At 40.6% G+C, this 14,738-nt stretch overlaps 1 protein-coding gene across 6 annotated transcripts in view; it reads right to left on the bottom strand.

Annotated features, from left to right (window-relative positions):
- The window catches only part of COL4A4 (collagen type IV alpha 4 chain), a 149,007-nt gene that overhangs the window by 77,918 nt on the left and 56,351 nt on the right, over positions 1 to 14,738 (bottom strand). For all 6 annotated transcript variants that reach the window (XR_011254685.1, XR_011254686.1, XM_069578394.1 and 3 more), the window contains exons 10-19: positions 13,324 to 13,386; positions 12,943 to 12,978; positions 12,467 to 12,508; positions 9,129 to 9,209; positions 8,243 to 8,296; positions 7,917 to 7,976; positions 6,044 to 6,088; positions 5,662 to 5,715; positions 4,814 to 4,883; positions 3,668 to 3,772 (exon numbers count right to left, since the gene is read on the bottom strand). Coding sequence is in view for 4 of the 6 variants with exons in the window: in XM_069578394.1 (XP_069434495.1) it covers positions 3,668 to 3,772; positions 4,814 to 4,883; positions 5,662 to 5,715; positions 6,044 to 6,088; positions 7,917 to 7,976; positions 8,243 to 8,296; positions 9,129 to 9,209; positions 12,467 to 12,508; positions 12,943 to 12,978; positions 13,324 to 13,386 (610 nt within the window). In the remaining 2 variants the exon portion in view is untranslated. The remainder of the gene's footprint in view (positions 1 to 3,667; positions 3,773 to 4,813; positions 4,884 to 5,661; positions 5,716 to 6,043; positions 6,089 to 7,916; positions 7,977 to 8,242; positions 8,297 to 9,128; positions 9,210 to 12,466; positions 12,509 to 12,942; positions 12,979 to 13,323; positions 13,387 to 14,738) is intronic.

Here is a 14,738-nt window from a genome sequence, read left to right on the forward strand (position 1 = left end):
AGCAAGTTCTCAGCGAAGGATTGGAAGTTCAGGGGAGGTCAATGTAATATTCACTGTGTTCAGGGGAAGTCAAAGTAATGCAGGAGCAGCTGAATCCTGCCTCCCCTTGATACCCTACTGCACCCACCCCATACTGACAGATTTGGCTAAAGACAGCCAGAGCCCTCATATGACAGCAACCACTTCTCCTAGCTGCTTCCTCCTAAGCACACGTAGTACCAGAATCTCTCGGATGGAAGATGGTCATTATTAAAGATGGCGTCCTGGTAGCTCTCGCATCTCACACTCTTGCAGAACCCTGACACTCTCCTAGCAAGAAGTGGAGGTCCCTCTTACGTGCAATGTGGCAGCCTTTGGTGACTGTTCAAACTAATCAACTTTGGAGGGAGTGACGTATGGCTTCCCAGGCCAGATTCTTAAAGATGATTCAGGTTCTGCCTTGTGAGCTGAAATGCTTGGGACTGGAGTCCTGAACCACCATGGAAGCAACATTATCACCTGGAAGCCACCATGCTGTAAGGAAGTCTAAGTTAGTGCAGAGCCACACAGCAAGGTCTGAGACTATATGAGAGACGAATGGGAGAGATGCCTGGCCAGTCCTCACATTTCTGTTCCAGCTAGTCTACAGCTATAACTAGAAAACCTTTGCTCTGAAATCACTTGGGTTTATGCCTCCTGAATTCCTGAAACATGGAAAGAGTGAAGGGTATATACTGGATGTTGTTGTTTTAAACCACTAGGTTTGGGGTTACTTGTTTAGCAACAGACAATTGGAACCCTGTTTGTCATCAGTAATGTAGCACCCAAAGTAAATAGATGGCTTTCATTCTTGTGTGCATATGTGCTGAGGCTTTACATATATTTTCAGACCTTAGCTTTACTCCTCAAACAACTTGTAAAGGTTGTACCTTACAGATAAGGCACAGTGAATTTAGGCCCAGTATAAGAAATGCTAATAATAGCTAACATAGTGAGTCTTTATGCCAAGTTGTATTCTAGAAACTATACATAATACTTCTTTCAACTGTAACAAGAACTCAATTTTACAGATGGGAAAACTGAGGAACAGAGAATTACTAAGTGTCCAAGATTACACAGCTTGTAAGCACTACAACATGAAATGTTCAGTTCAGCTCAGTTCAGTCGCTCAGTCATGTCCAACTCTTTGCAACCCCATGAACTGCAGCACGCCAGGCCTTCCCGTCCATCACCAACTCCCAGAGTCCATCCAAACCCATGTCCATCGAGTCAGTGATGCCATCCAACCATCTCATCCTCTGTCATCCCCTTTTCCTCCTGCCTTCAATCTTTCCCAGCATCAGGGCCTTTTCAAATGAGTCAGCTCTTCGCATCAGGTGGCTAAAGAAATGTTAGTTCACTGTATAAACATGTAACTTTTTCACCACACTACATTGATTGTGAAGGTTGGGATTCAATCATAGGTGTTTGACTCCAAAACTTCAAGGTAAATACTATAGATGATTACAAAATTGAATAGGTATAATAAAGGCTACATACATGGGTGTCCTCAAAACAAAATGAACATGTCCTCCTATGGACTTGGTTGCCATCTTGTCTTTATAACGTTCCTTAGACCTGACTTAGAATGAACCTGAAAGCTGCCTGTTTGCTGTCTCACCCCAGGGCCAGGGAAAAAGCTCAACCAGCTTCCAACAGGGAGAATGGGTTACAGTGTACAGCACACTGCAGCCTCAATCACCCATCGACAGGACACAATATCAGCGAAGTTGTGGCCAGAATTAAAACCTTTTTTTTTTTTCCAAAAGAAAAGAATGGAATAGAAACGGGAGTGTCTCATATACCCCACAGATATTATTTTGTGAGATTTGTGTTTCAACCATATGTATGTATGGATACATATATGTGCATGATGTAATGTAAATACTATACTATATAAAATTACTTCTTCCTATGGGTTGAAGTCCAAATATGGGTTAGTTCTTTTTTAAAAGATTTTTGGGATAAAGAGGCTTCTTGTTATACTTGGTTTGAAATTCCCTAGAGACATGTGTTACTTACTCCCACTGAGTTTTTATTTCAACCTGCTGGAAGCACTATTTTATTATAAACAAGCCTGAAAGGAGAAATGTAAGACGAGAGCCTAGTACCTCCTGACTGAGAGAGCGGTCTATATGATTTATACAGTCCTGGGTCAATTAAACCATGGCTACAATGTCTAAAGAGTAAATGAATTAAACAACGCTTTATTTACTGACTTTGTGGTGATCAGACTCTCCCAAGTGAAAGCCAGCTTCGTGGAAGATTAAACAAGAACTCTGTAGTTCACGGTTGAATATCTCAGAAAACTTTTTACTCCTCAGGAAACAGAACATGAGACAGACTGAAGAGAATTACATGTATTCCAGACTTTTCTCCTCACATGTTTAATCAATTCTCCTGGGTTCACAGAATGAAAATACCCTGTAAACTTCTTTTCCTAATATCACTGAGACTATTAACTAAGATAGCACTTGAAGGAGTTGAAAGTTCTTGTGTCAATAGGATTATTTCTCAGGCTTTTCATCAAATATGACCATGAGCCATAGGGTTTTTCTGTGGGGGTTGAGACTGTTGTTTTTTGGTTTGGAGGGAAGGGAGGAGAAAACTGCAGCTTTTTTTTTTTTTTTACTCACTAAATGTGAATCAAAATCCTACTTTTTAATTCACAATTTGTATTTTCACATTTTATACAGAATATTTAAGTTGGGGACTAGGTGGATAAACTAAATTTTAACAACTATATATCCACAGGGAGAGCCTTCCAAGAAGGTGGTAAAAACCTGAAGACACACTCTAATCCTAGCAGTGGTTTCAAAATCTTATCTGCACTGGTAACCTTGTGCAGGGCTTCCCCAGCGGCCCTAGTGGTAAAAACTCTTGTGCCAATGCAGGAGACTTAAGAGATGTGTGTTCAGCCTGTGGGTTGGGAAGATCCCCTGGAGAAGGAAATGGCAACCCACTCCAGTATTCTTGCCTGGAGAATCCCAAGGACAGAGGAACTTGTGGATTACTGTCCAAAGGGTCGCAATGAGTTGGACACCACTAAAGCTACTTAGCATGCATACAATCTTGTGGGAAGCCCAATATACATAGATGCTTCTTATCACACCCCTGAGATAGTGACTGAATATTTCTGAGCAAGCAGTCTAGGAACCTGGATTTTCTCCAATTAGTCAATTGGTTTGAGTTCTGTGCTTCCTAATCCTAGCTGTGAATTAGAAGTAGGGGGACAATTTTATAACAGTAGATGCCTAGGTGCATCCATCCCCTCAGAGAGTCTGACATTCCTAGTCTGGTAGGCTCAGCCATCAGTATTTTTGAAACAATCCTAACATGAGTTGGGCTTTGCCAGTGGCTCAGAAGTAGAGTTTGCGTGCAATGCAGGAGATGCGGTAGGAGCTGCAGGTTCAATCCCTGGGTTGGGAAGATCCCCTGGAGAAGGAAATGGCAACCTACTCCAGTATTCTTGCCTGGAAAATCCCATGGACAGAGGAGCCCAGCAGGCTACAGTCCATGGGGTCACAAAGAGTCAGATACAGCTTCTTGACTAAACAACAAGATGATTTTAGTATCAGCTAGAGTGGACAATCCCTGATGTGGAGGAGGATGTAGCAAACCTGAGCTGTAAAGGCCAGTGGATTCATACCTGCACAGGCTTCCCCTGGTCTACCTGGGGCACCAGGAGGACCACGTGGTCCAACAGCCCCTGTTTCTCCATAGCGGCCAGGGCGCCCTGGATCCCCTGGAGGGCCTGCCAAAAATAATGACATCATGTATATAGCAAATATATGTATACATTAGAAAATTCATGCACAATTACTTTTTGGGAGGCTTGATCAAGTATAACTGTGAGATGGTTTTGCAGTTTCTCACCACATTTAAAATGCAGTATTTTAGACCCTCCCCGACAGACACATGAAGTTGAAATAGTGCTGAATTTGTCATTGGTTGAGGCTGCCTTCTTCCTGGAGGCAGCATTGTGGCAAGCCTTAGTCAAATGGTTTTAAATGTGTTCAGCAATTAAAATACCTACTTTCTGAAAGGTAACATAATAAAAGTCCCAGCAGGCAGTTTACACACTAACATAAAATTTGATGTCTTACGCTGATAGAGATGATCGAGACGTACATCTCTATTAGCACTTGTATAATTTATACCTTATGAAGCCAATACTTTGGTCACCTGATGCGAAGAGCTGACTCATTTGAAAAGACTCTGATGCTGGGAAAGACTGAAGGCAGGAGGAGAAGGGGATGACAGAGGATGAGATGCTCCATAGCATCACTGACTCAATGGACACGGACTTGGGCAAACTCCAGGAGATACTGAGGGGCAGGGAGGCCTGGCGTGCTGCAGTCCATGGGATTGCAAAGAGTCAGACACAACTTAGCGAATGAACAACAACAACAATTACGCATTCATGGTAAAGGTCATATATTTAGCCCACCTAGGCAAATCCCATGGACGGAGGCGCCTAGAAGGCTGCAGCCCATGGGGTCACTAGGAGTCAGACACGACTGAGCGACTTCCCTTTCACTTTTTACTTTCATGCATTGGAGAAGGAAATGGCAACCCACTCCAGTGTTCTTGCCTGGAGAAACCCAGGGACGGGGGAGCCTGTTGGGCTGCCGTCTACGGGGCCGAACAGAGTTGGACACGACTGAAGCGACTTAGCAGCAGCAGCAGCAGCAGCAGTGTATAAAGTACAGAAAGAGTGAACCAAACTCTTCTTTCAGGACAACTTAAATCTCATTTCAGCATAATTGATAGAGAAGTCAAATGGAACACAAACCTTTGAGTGGAAGAGATGGAGTTACCAAAACCCCTGGTGGTCCTGGGTGCCCACGGTCTCCAGGATCTCCCTGAAATCATTCATTCATTCACTTTTCTTAGAAATATTAATATTCTTCTCCTGTTTCCTGGCACTAAGTAAATATTAGAAGGTCCAAGAGTACATCTGTATAAGAAATAAAGCCTGTAGGCTGACTAGAGAAATAAATAACTCATGATGTTCTAAGAGGAACAAATATAAGTAACCTCCTACCTATAAGCAGAAGTAAACAACCAACTAACAAAGTTCTCCCTAAAGAAAAATAAATCCAAATTCCAAAAATGATTCCATGCCCATAAACTAGACACCTCTGAAGCCATGGAATTTCTTCTATCTATAATAAGCATTAATGTCTAATTTGGCACTCTAGGACAAATGGTTTCTTTGCCTATAGCATCTGAACCTACATTTTTTTTTTTTTTTGGCAGCAAATATTGTCCCTTCTTAATTGTGTATCTCAATGCCACCATGGCTTGTCCCACACAAGTGCTGATGGTGAGGTCAGAGGTTACAAAGGAAAGAAAAACTGTACTGGTGGTCAGAGCAAAGAGTTCTCGACAGGTCCCTCTGTTTTCAATCATGATACTATATGATCCCTATGGAATTTTTCAAACGTTCAGTACTTTTCATCTGCTTCAAAAAGATCACTTCACAAATGTAAAATACAATCATTACAACATGCATTAAAATAATATATGCAACACTGACATTTAAAAAATGATATTTTGAAATACTCTAAAAAATAAATTAGATCACATAAGGGATATAAGCTCTTATTAGATTGTATTCAAATAGGCTCACTTTTTTACCTTTGGGCCAAAAAATCCAAATGACCCAGGATCTCCAAACAGTCCTGGTTCCCCCTACAAGTAACAAAAAGCATGCCTTTTGAAAAAAAAAAATGTGATTGTGACATTTTATCTCATTGACAAATTATCTCATTCTGATTTTATCTGAATGACACATGCTCCCTGAGATTCTATACAAAATCTTAACACGGTTTTAGGTTGCATCACAGAGTTTTGTGCTCTAGTTTGCACCCACAGCAAAATTATATAATTTATAAAATAAATGTGTTTCCTCTGCCATTACTGTGTATGAGTCTACATGTCCTGGTACAACTTTTAATGATACTGAATTGCATCTACTAATAAAAATGTATTTACCATCTCTATAATGGTATACATTTACCTTTAATCCTGGAAAACCTGGAGATCCATAGGAACCAGGGTCCCCCTAATAAATTCACAAAAATAAACACAAGCAAAATTAAATAAAAATACATAAACCAATTCAGTGAATCATTTTTCACCTTATGAGATTGCTTTTGGGATTTTTAATCATGCCTACAAAGATAACTGAATAAAGGAAATAAACATAAAAGAGATTCCATTTCTTTACAACATTTGCTATTTTAAATACTCTTTAATATTATTTTAAAAAATCATGTCCTCTCCAGTGATATAAATTAAGAATATAGTTTTGTTGTTTTTATTGCTCTACCACTTTAATTTATTTAATGTAATGCTTTCACTGAGCTAAATATCTTTGAATCATTGCAATATAATGTGTCTGGAGATTAATAGTTACTCTATGCATTATCAGCAATCAAAATTACTATGGAAGTCAATATTGCCTCATTAAGTACTAAATTTTGAGTCAAATAAACTCAGTGTCCATGCCTGTTTGGGTCTGGCCTTCATCGTGACTCTGTGAACGGGGATCCCATTAGCAACAGGTATGGAGATGTTGAGGCCTGATGCTGTACTTTTTTTTTTCTAGCTACTATCCATAGATCAGTACTTTCTTTTGTCAAATAGGCTTAACTGAACAATTCCAAGCAACAATCACACTGACACTGAGCCAGTGAGAAAATGTCATGATCCCATTTTTGTTCTTGTTTAGCTCTAAGTTGTGTACAACTCTTTGCAACCCCATGGACTGCAGCACGCTAGGCTTCCCTGTCCTACACTAGCTCCCGGAGTTTGCTCAAATTCATGTCCATTGAGTCAAGGATGCCTTCCAACCATCTCATCCTCTGTCACTCCCTTCACCTTGGCCCTCAATTTTTCCCAGCATCGGGGTCTTTTCCAATGAGTTGACTCTTCACATCAGGTGGTCAAAGTATTGAAACTTCAGCTTCAGTATCAGTCCTTCCAATGAATATTCAGAGTTGATTTTCTTTAGGATTGTCTGGTTTGATCTCCCTGTAGTCTAAGGAACTCTCAAGAGTCTTCTCCAGCACCACAGTTCAAAAGCATCAATTCTTCGGCACTCAGCTTTCTTCATAGTCCAACTCTCACATCCATACATGACCACTGGAAAAACCATAGCCTTGACTAGATGGACCTTTGTTGGAAAAGTAATATCTCTGCTTTTGAATATGCTATCTAGGTTGGTCATAACTTTTCTTCCAAGGAGTAGGCATCTTTTGATTTCATGGCTGCATTGATTTTGGAGCCCCAAAAAAATAAAGTCTAACACTGTTTCCACTGAATCCCCATCTATTTCCCATGAAGTGATGGGACTGGATGCCATGATCTTCGTTTTCTGAATGTTGAGCTTTAAGCCACCTTTTTCACTCTCCGCTTCCACTTTCATCAAGAGGCTTTTTAGTTCCTCTTCACTTTCTGCCATAAGGGTGGTGTCATCTGCATATCTGAGGTTATTGATATTTCTCCTGGCAATCTTGATTCCAGCTTGTCCTTCTTCCAGCCCAGCGTTTCTCATGATGTACTCTGCACAGAAGTTAAATAAGCAGGGTGACAACATACAGCCTTGACGTACTCCTTTTCCTATTTGGAACCAGTCTGTTGTTCCATGTCCAGTTCACTTCCTGCCAATTCTCCCATCTTTTGCTTGCCTGTTTTATCCAAATAATGTGCACAGAAGGGATGCTCTGGGGCCTTTAGCTATCACACAATTCTTGCTGAGCAAAACATACTCCTCTTTGAGAAAATCTCCACTTTTGAGCTCTTAGAATTACTGATTGAATCTTATAAAAATGTGAGAGAGAAATGCCTCCAAACTCACTGAAGTTAAAGACAGCATGAAGGAGCCTTACCCGAGGTCCTGGAAACCCAGGAATCCCTTTCTCTCCTTTTCTCCCAATACCAGGTTTTCCCTTAAAGACATAACAACATTTAGAGGGGTTTAAGCAACTATATTTCAGCAATATGGAATGTAAAAACAAAATAAGAAATAAAAATTACTGCCATCAACTTAAAGAAAATGAATACTTTGGAACAGTCTTCCTACACAATTATGATAAAATAGTGAAAAATTCTAGTAACAGATCAGCATTCAAGGCAAGGATAATCACCAAGTAAAATTTTTAAAAATGAAGATAGTACATCATACAAATTTTTTAACATTATTTGAATAAATTACCTTGGCTCCTGGTGGTCCAGGAGGTCCAGTCATTCCAGGCAGTCCTTTAATACCCTAAAATTTACAAAGAATATAATCTGCCTTACTCTTATTTAACATACTGAATTACACCTGTTTCAGAAATTACCTCTTTCAACAACCGTTCTAACTTTTTAATAAAGGATTACCCTTCAACTGTTTCTAACTAACAACTAAGATCCAAGGGCCTGACACTCTTTAAACCTGACACTCTTCAGGCTGGTTCTGTGTGAGAGTGTAGCCTCATGGGGCATGGAGGAGGGGCGGTGGGGGGGAGCCACCATGGGACCAGGGCAGGAGATGCAAGCTGGGAAGCTGCACCAGAGGGGTAGCTGTTGAGAGGAGAGGCTCATTTTGAACAATGAAGTGAAACTGAATCCAGTAACTGAAAACTGATAGGAGAATTTGCATATGGCATCAGTAACATCAGTGCTGGAGGCTGAGAAAGGAATTAACATTTGCCAAGAGTCTATTATGTGCCCAGCTCTATGCAGCTGTCATGTTTTCAATTACCCAAGCATCAGATCCATATGTAACATCTAAAGGACAACTGGATTTCCAGTGGTCTTCTCAGCCACCATATCAAAGACACAGGTAGGGGTCTAGATCCTGGAGGACATGTCACCATTTGCAATCCAAGCTAGATCTGCACTCAGCAGCTTGGGCATACTTGAGAACACTGGTAAACCTTTCTAAGCCTCCTTTTTTCAGCTCTGTATAGTGGAGCTAATAATAGTACCAATCTGTGAAGGCTTGGGATGGAGGCAGTGTGGCACGTAGGTACTCAGCTCTTTGCTGGCATGGGAACATGTTCAGAAAATGTCGGCTATGACTACTTTATCAAAGTATCATATGAGTTGAGAATTACCTTTTCTCCTTTATAGAGACCAGAATCGGGTGGCTGCACCAACAGAGTGGGTCCCGGAGAACCTTGTTGGCCAACCTCACCCTTTAAAAAAAAAAAAAAATCAATATAAGAAGAATGCCATTTTTAACTTTATTTTGAAATGAAATTTGAAACAAAGAAGTTTTTCATAACTGTGATATAATGCTTATAATCCTGTGTAACATGTATCATGGATTTAAAATTAAAAACTTGGCAAATATGTCACTTAATTTTAAATGTTTATTGTTTTTCATAAATAATACATACTTATTGTTAAAAATGAATTAAAAAAATAAAAGTGATCCATTATCCTACTATCCAGAGACAATATTTATTAAAACTTTAGTACAGTTCTTTTGATGTGCGTGTGCTTGTATATGTTCGTGTATATACACATGTATACATACACATATATGTGCAGAATATGCATGCACACACACGTATATGTGACTAAATGGTGTGTTAAACATATTAAAATATATTATAAAACTAGTAAAACTATATAATGTCATTTAAATATAGAATACAGTTTATATTTTTATATTTTATTAAAATTTTAAGTCACTTAATATATTTTACAACAATATTTTTTGCACATTTATCTATCATACTAGAAATTCTTTAAAAAAAAAACACCTGATTTTCAACACCTATGCAATAATCTATCATAATAATATATTATCACTTACTAAGTTATTCCACTTTGGTTTGACTTAGGTTATATCTAGTTCATTAATATTTTACATCTCTTTGTGGGAAATCATGAGTCAAAAGTTTTCATTTGGGTCATTAGCGATGTTCTCTACAAGAAAAAAATGTTCCTTGGATTGGTTTTGCCACAATACAATCAAAACACACCCTTAATTAGAAGGTAGTTATTTCATACTTTTCTGAATATTTCTAATATTTTGCACCTGGAATCATCTTCCCTCTTGTGTTAAAAACAGGTGATAGGTCAGGTTGTCACCTGTGTATAGAAACTAAGCCCTTACTAGACTGGGATACTCTGGGCAAGTTTCTTAAAATCTCCTTATCCCTAGTTTCCTTAACTCCTCAAAATCTTTCTCTCCTTCTCTGTGAAATGGGGATTATAATACTGCCTACCTCAAAGTATTCTTTTATTGAATAGATAATGCACATAAACTGCTTATTACTTTCTGCATAGTAAATAAAAAAATATAACCAATAATTCAATTCCCACCCACACCTGGGAAACTACAGAAAAACCAGGAGGTTAGAGATGTGGGTTTGGTTTGTTTCTGTTGATGTACCCTAGTACCTAACACAGTGAGGGTGTAGCAGCCGTTCTATTGGCTTCTGTTTCATGAATAAGTAATTGAACAAATGCATAAACACTGTGTATTTGCTTACTTAAGAAATACATAATACAGATTGGTAAGATAACCGTACTTACTCCTATAACTGGAATAAAACTATACAAAACCCATATAGGCTGGCAAGCAAGGAGCCTCTTCCAAATGTTGGTCAGGCTACTGCTGTTTTTTTTTTATACTGTGACAGTACCACATATTCATTTCAGTCAAAAATACAGAAAGATAAATTACGAAGAACAAAATATAAATGATCCATAATCGTATCCCCTAGGAAAACATGAGTAACTACCATTTAGTACAGTCTGCTCTAAAAATGGAGTGGCCAACATGGTCTTGGGCGTTATGAGAGCTCTACACCAACATTTCAAAACTATGCCTTTGTTTACCTAACAATCAAAAGAAATTTTTAAAAGCGTATTTTGGATAATTTGAACAGCCACCTCATAGTCAAATATTTGCAAGTTACTGTAGGAGTAACAGCCTGAGTTTGCAAACACATGCAACTGAGTTGGTGCTAAGTTCTCTAACTTGGCCATGTTTCCTCACTGTGTGAGGTTTCTCAAAATGGGGTGCACAGGTTTAGAGGTTCTGACAAATATATTCCAACTTTGGAAAACATTGTTTTCATCTATTTTTTCCCCAGTCATTTCTCTAAGTTAGTGGTTCGCAAGATTGGGAGTGGGGGGGCAGGGGGAGGGAGGGGAGAGTTTGGATGTGCCTCCCTTCAGGAACATTTGGCAAGACTGTTTGACATATTCAGTTGTCACAATGAAGCGGAAGGAATCTTACCAACATCTAGTAGGTAGAGGCCACAGATGCTGCTAAACATCCTACATTGCACAGGACAGCCCCACGATAATACATTAGTATTGTGAAGGTTGAGAAATCCTACTCTACATGTAGATTTTAATTTTTGTTGTTGTTTTGGTTTTACAAAGTTGAGCTTAGCCCTTTGTCACCTGTATTTTCTGCTTAGCATCGCACTTCCCCACATCATGATGTCTTCCAATATATTTTTGGCAAGTGTGTCCTTCTGTTAAATGGATGTACAGTAACTTACCCAACCATGCTGGGACCCCATGAGAGGGGGAATCAGGTCTGTCTCACTAAAGGCCCACCCCTAGCACCAAACCTAGCCTGACACAGGGTGGATGCTCAGTGTCTTTTTACCCAGAGTTGTTGAAAGAGCCCCTCACCAGGGACTACCCTGATGGTCCAGTGGTTAAGAATCTGCTTTACAAGCCAGGGGATGCAGGTTTCATCCCTGGTTGGGGAACTAGCATCCCACTTGCTGGAAGCAACTAAGCCTGAAATCTGCAACTACTGAGCTCGCAAGCTTCAATCAGCAACTATTGAGCCCACGAGCTGCAATGAAAGATCCCACATGACAAAACCACAATCCCAGATGCTGCAACTAAGACCCAACACAGACAAATAAATAAATAAATACTTTTTAAAAAGAGCCCCTCACCAGCTCTTAAACACGGCAGATTGCTTCTAGATGAACAGCCACCATACAGCACTTTGCTAAAGCTTGCCCTTATTTAGTGGCCTACTTCAGCAGAAAGGACTACAAGTGTGAAGGGTGGAAGGAGTGGAAGAACGTGTGGATTGCAGCTATTTATGTTTTCACTTATGTATGAAGTTTCGGATTCTGATGAAATTTGTGAGATTAAGTCAAACAAATCTGTAATTAAACATAATTGTTACTCTGGATGTGTTCCCAGAATCATTCCATCTCTTTGGCCTAGGAGGAAGTGTGTCATATAAATTAATTTGAATTTACTATTAGATTTTGTCACAACTGTCATTCTACAGCCAAGGGTAAGGGTAACTTAATAAGTCAGTGAAGACAAATCTTTGGCCACAAAACTGGGCAGTGATGAGAGGATGAACACAAGTTAAGTGATCCTCGGAACAGCCTCCTAGACACGGGCAGTTCATGCATTTTAACACCTGCTCCTCCATGCAAAATGGGATTCTTACCGGGTCTCCCATTTGCCCCTTTACTCCTACGCCAGGATTACCCTGGAAAAGAAAGCAAAACAGAAACTCATTGCTTTTGAAAATTAAAGAAGAACTGCAAGCAAGTAAGACTTCTGGTTAGGTAATTTGTTGAAGTGTATTAAATAGGGCTTCCCGGTGGCTCAGTGGTAAAGAATCTGCCTGCAATGCAGGAGACCTGGGTTCGATCCCTGACTTGGGAAGATCCCCTGGAGAAGGAAATCACAACCCACTCCAACTCCAGTATTCTTGCCTGGGAAATCCCATGGACAGAGAAACCTGGGGGGCTGCAGTCCATGGCATCGCAAAAGTCAGACGTGACTGAGCAACTAAACAATGATTTATTAAATACTTTGGGAATTTTAAAAAGAGGGAAGACATGATTCTGACAAACATCAGTGGTCTCTTGTCTTGTTGGACATGGACATTACTTGTGTATGTTACTCATGGCTGCCTACCTTTAAGCCTGGACTCCCAGGGGGGCCTGGAGGTCCCTAAATGAACAGCAAAAACACACAAATCACTCATCAGTCACAGAAATCTGAATGTGTCCTTGTTGGGTGTCTCAAGCTCTTCTTTAGGAAACCCTTAATTTTGAAACATGCACAATGGACTTCTTACCACAGCTGGGCTGCTTGTCCCCCCCTCCAATGCCACCCCCAGGGGGGATCTGTCTCAGAATGGACTCCCACTCATAATGGTGGGTGTGCGCTGATTCATCAGGTCACACAAAGGACACACCTCTGCCTGACCCAAGACTGCAATTCTGGTTTCTTCTGCTTTATTTAAACGTCAAGCTGGGGCTTCTAGAGGAACAGCATCAGCAATGCGGTACTTACTGCTAACCCGGGCTCTCCCGGGTACCCTGCTGGGCCTGCTGGGCCTCTCACTCCCCTTGATCCCTAAACAGGAGAAAAATCAGTGCCTTTATTACTAAAAACTATCAGCATTGTTCTTGCAAGAGCTGCATGTAATCCCAGGTAGATAAAGACCTAGGAGAAGTCAGTTCCAGACACACCTGCCCTCCTGGGTGGTCCTGGACAGCAGCCCTGACTCAGCTGGGAAAAGGGCACAGAGCGGGCAGGCAGCAGTGCTCAGGTGGGGGTGCCTGACCCCTACGTTTGAGACTAAATTAAGACCCAGAGATCAAAGAAATCTTGTTCCACATATAACTTTAATAGACATCAAGATACTTTCAATTGCCGGGAGAAATATCAATAAACTCAGATATGCAGATGACACCACCCTTATGGCAGAAAGTGAAGAAGAACTAAAGAGCCTCTTGATGAGAGTGAAAGAGGAGAGGGAAAGTTGACTTAAAACTCAGCATTCAGAAAATGAAGATCATGGCATCCGGTCCCATCACTTCATGGCAAATAGATGGGGAAACAGTGGAAACAGTGAGAGACTTTTTTGGGGGGAGCTCCAAAATCACTGCAGATGGTGACTGCAGCCATGAAATTAAAAGACGTTTACTCCTTGGAAGAAAAGCTATGACCAACCTAGACAGCATATTCAAAAGCAGAGACATTACTTTGCCAACAAAGGTCCATCTACTGAAAGCTATGGTTTTTCCAGGGGTCATGTGTGGATGTGAGAGTTGGACTATAAAGAAAGCTGAGCACTGAAGAATTGATGCTTTTGAACTGTGGTGTTGGAGAAGACTCTTGAGAGTCCCCTGGACTGCAAGGAGATCCGACCAGCCCACCCTAAAGGAAATCGGTCCTGAATATTCATTGGAAAGACTGATGCTGAAGCTGAAACTCCAATCCTTTGGCCACCTGATGCGAAGAACGGACTCACTGGAAAAGACCCTGATGCTGGGAAAGATTGAAGGTGGGAGGAGAAGGGACCGACAAAAGATGAGATGGTTGGATGCATCACCAACTCAATGGACATGAGTTTGAGTAAACTCCAAGAGTTGATGATGGACAGGGAGGCCTGATGTGCTGCAGTCCATGGGGTCACAAAGAGTCAGACACGACTGAGCGACTGAACTGAACATTAAATTAAAATATTAATATGGTTATACTCTATTCTTTCGACATGCCTAAAGGATCAATGTGAATAAGAATGTCCCCAATTCAAGATCAAGGCAATCCAGCCTTAATTTTCTGGAACATGTTAAGTTGTGGCATGATACACAAATTCACAAGGAAAGGTAATAGCTGGGCAGCTCTAGAAGTATGAACAGAGGCACGCTGTTCTCCAGCTCACCCTGCCCACGTCCGATGATCTGTGAGCATGCACTGGC

This window comes from Ovis canadensis, chromosome 2 (assembly GCF_042477335.2).
Source record: "Ovis canadensis isolate MfBH-ARS-UI-01 breed Bighorn chromosome 2, ARS-UI_OviCan_v2, whole genome shotgun sequence".
Classification (NCBI taxonomy): domain Eukaryota; kingdom Metazoa; phylum Chordata; class Mammalia; order Artiodactyla; family Bovidae; genus Ovis; species Ovis canadensis.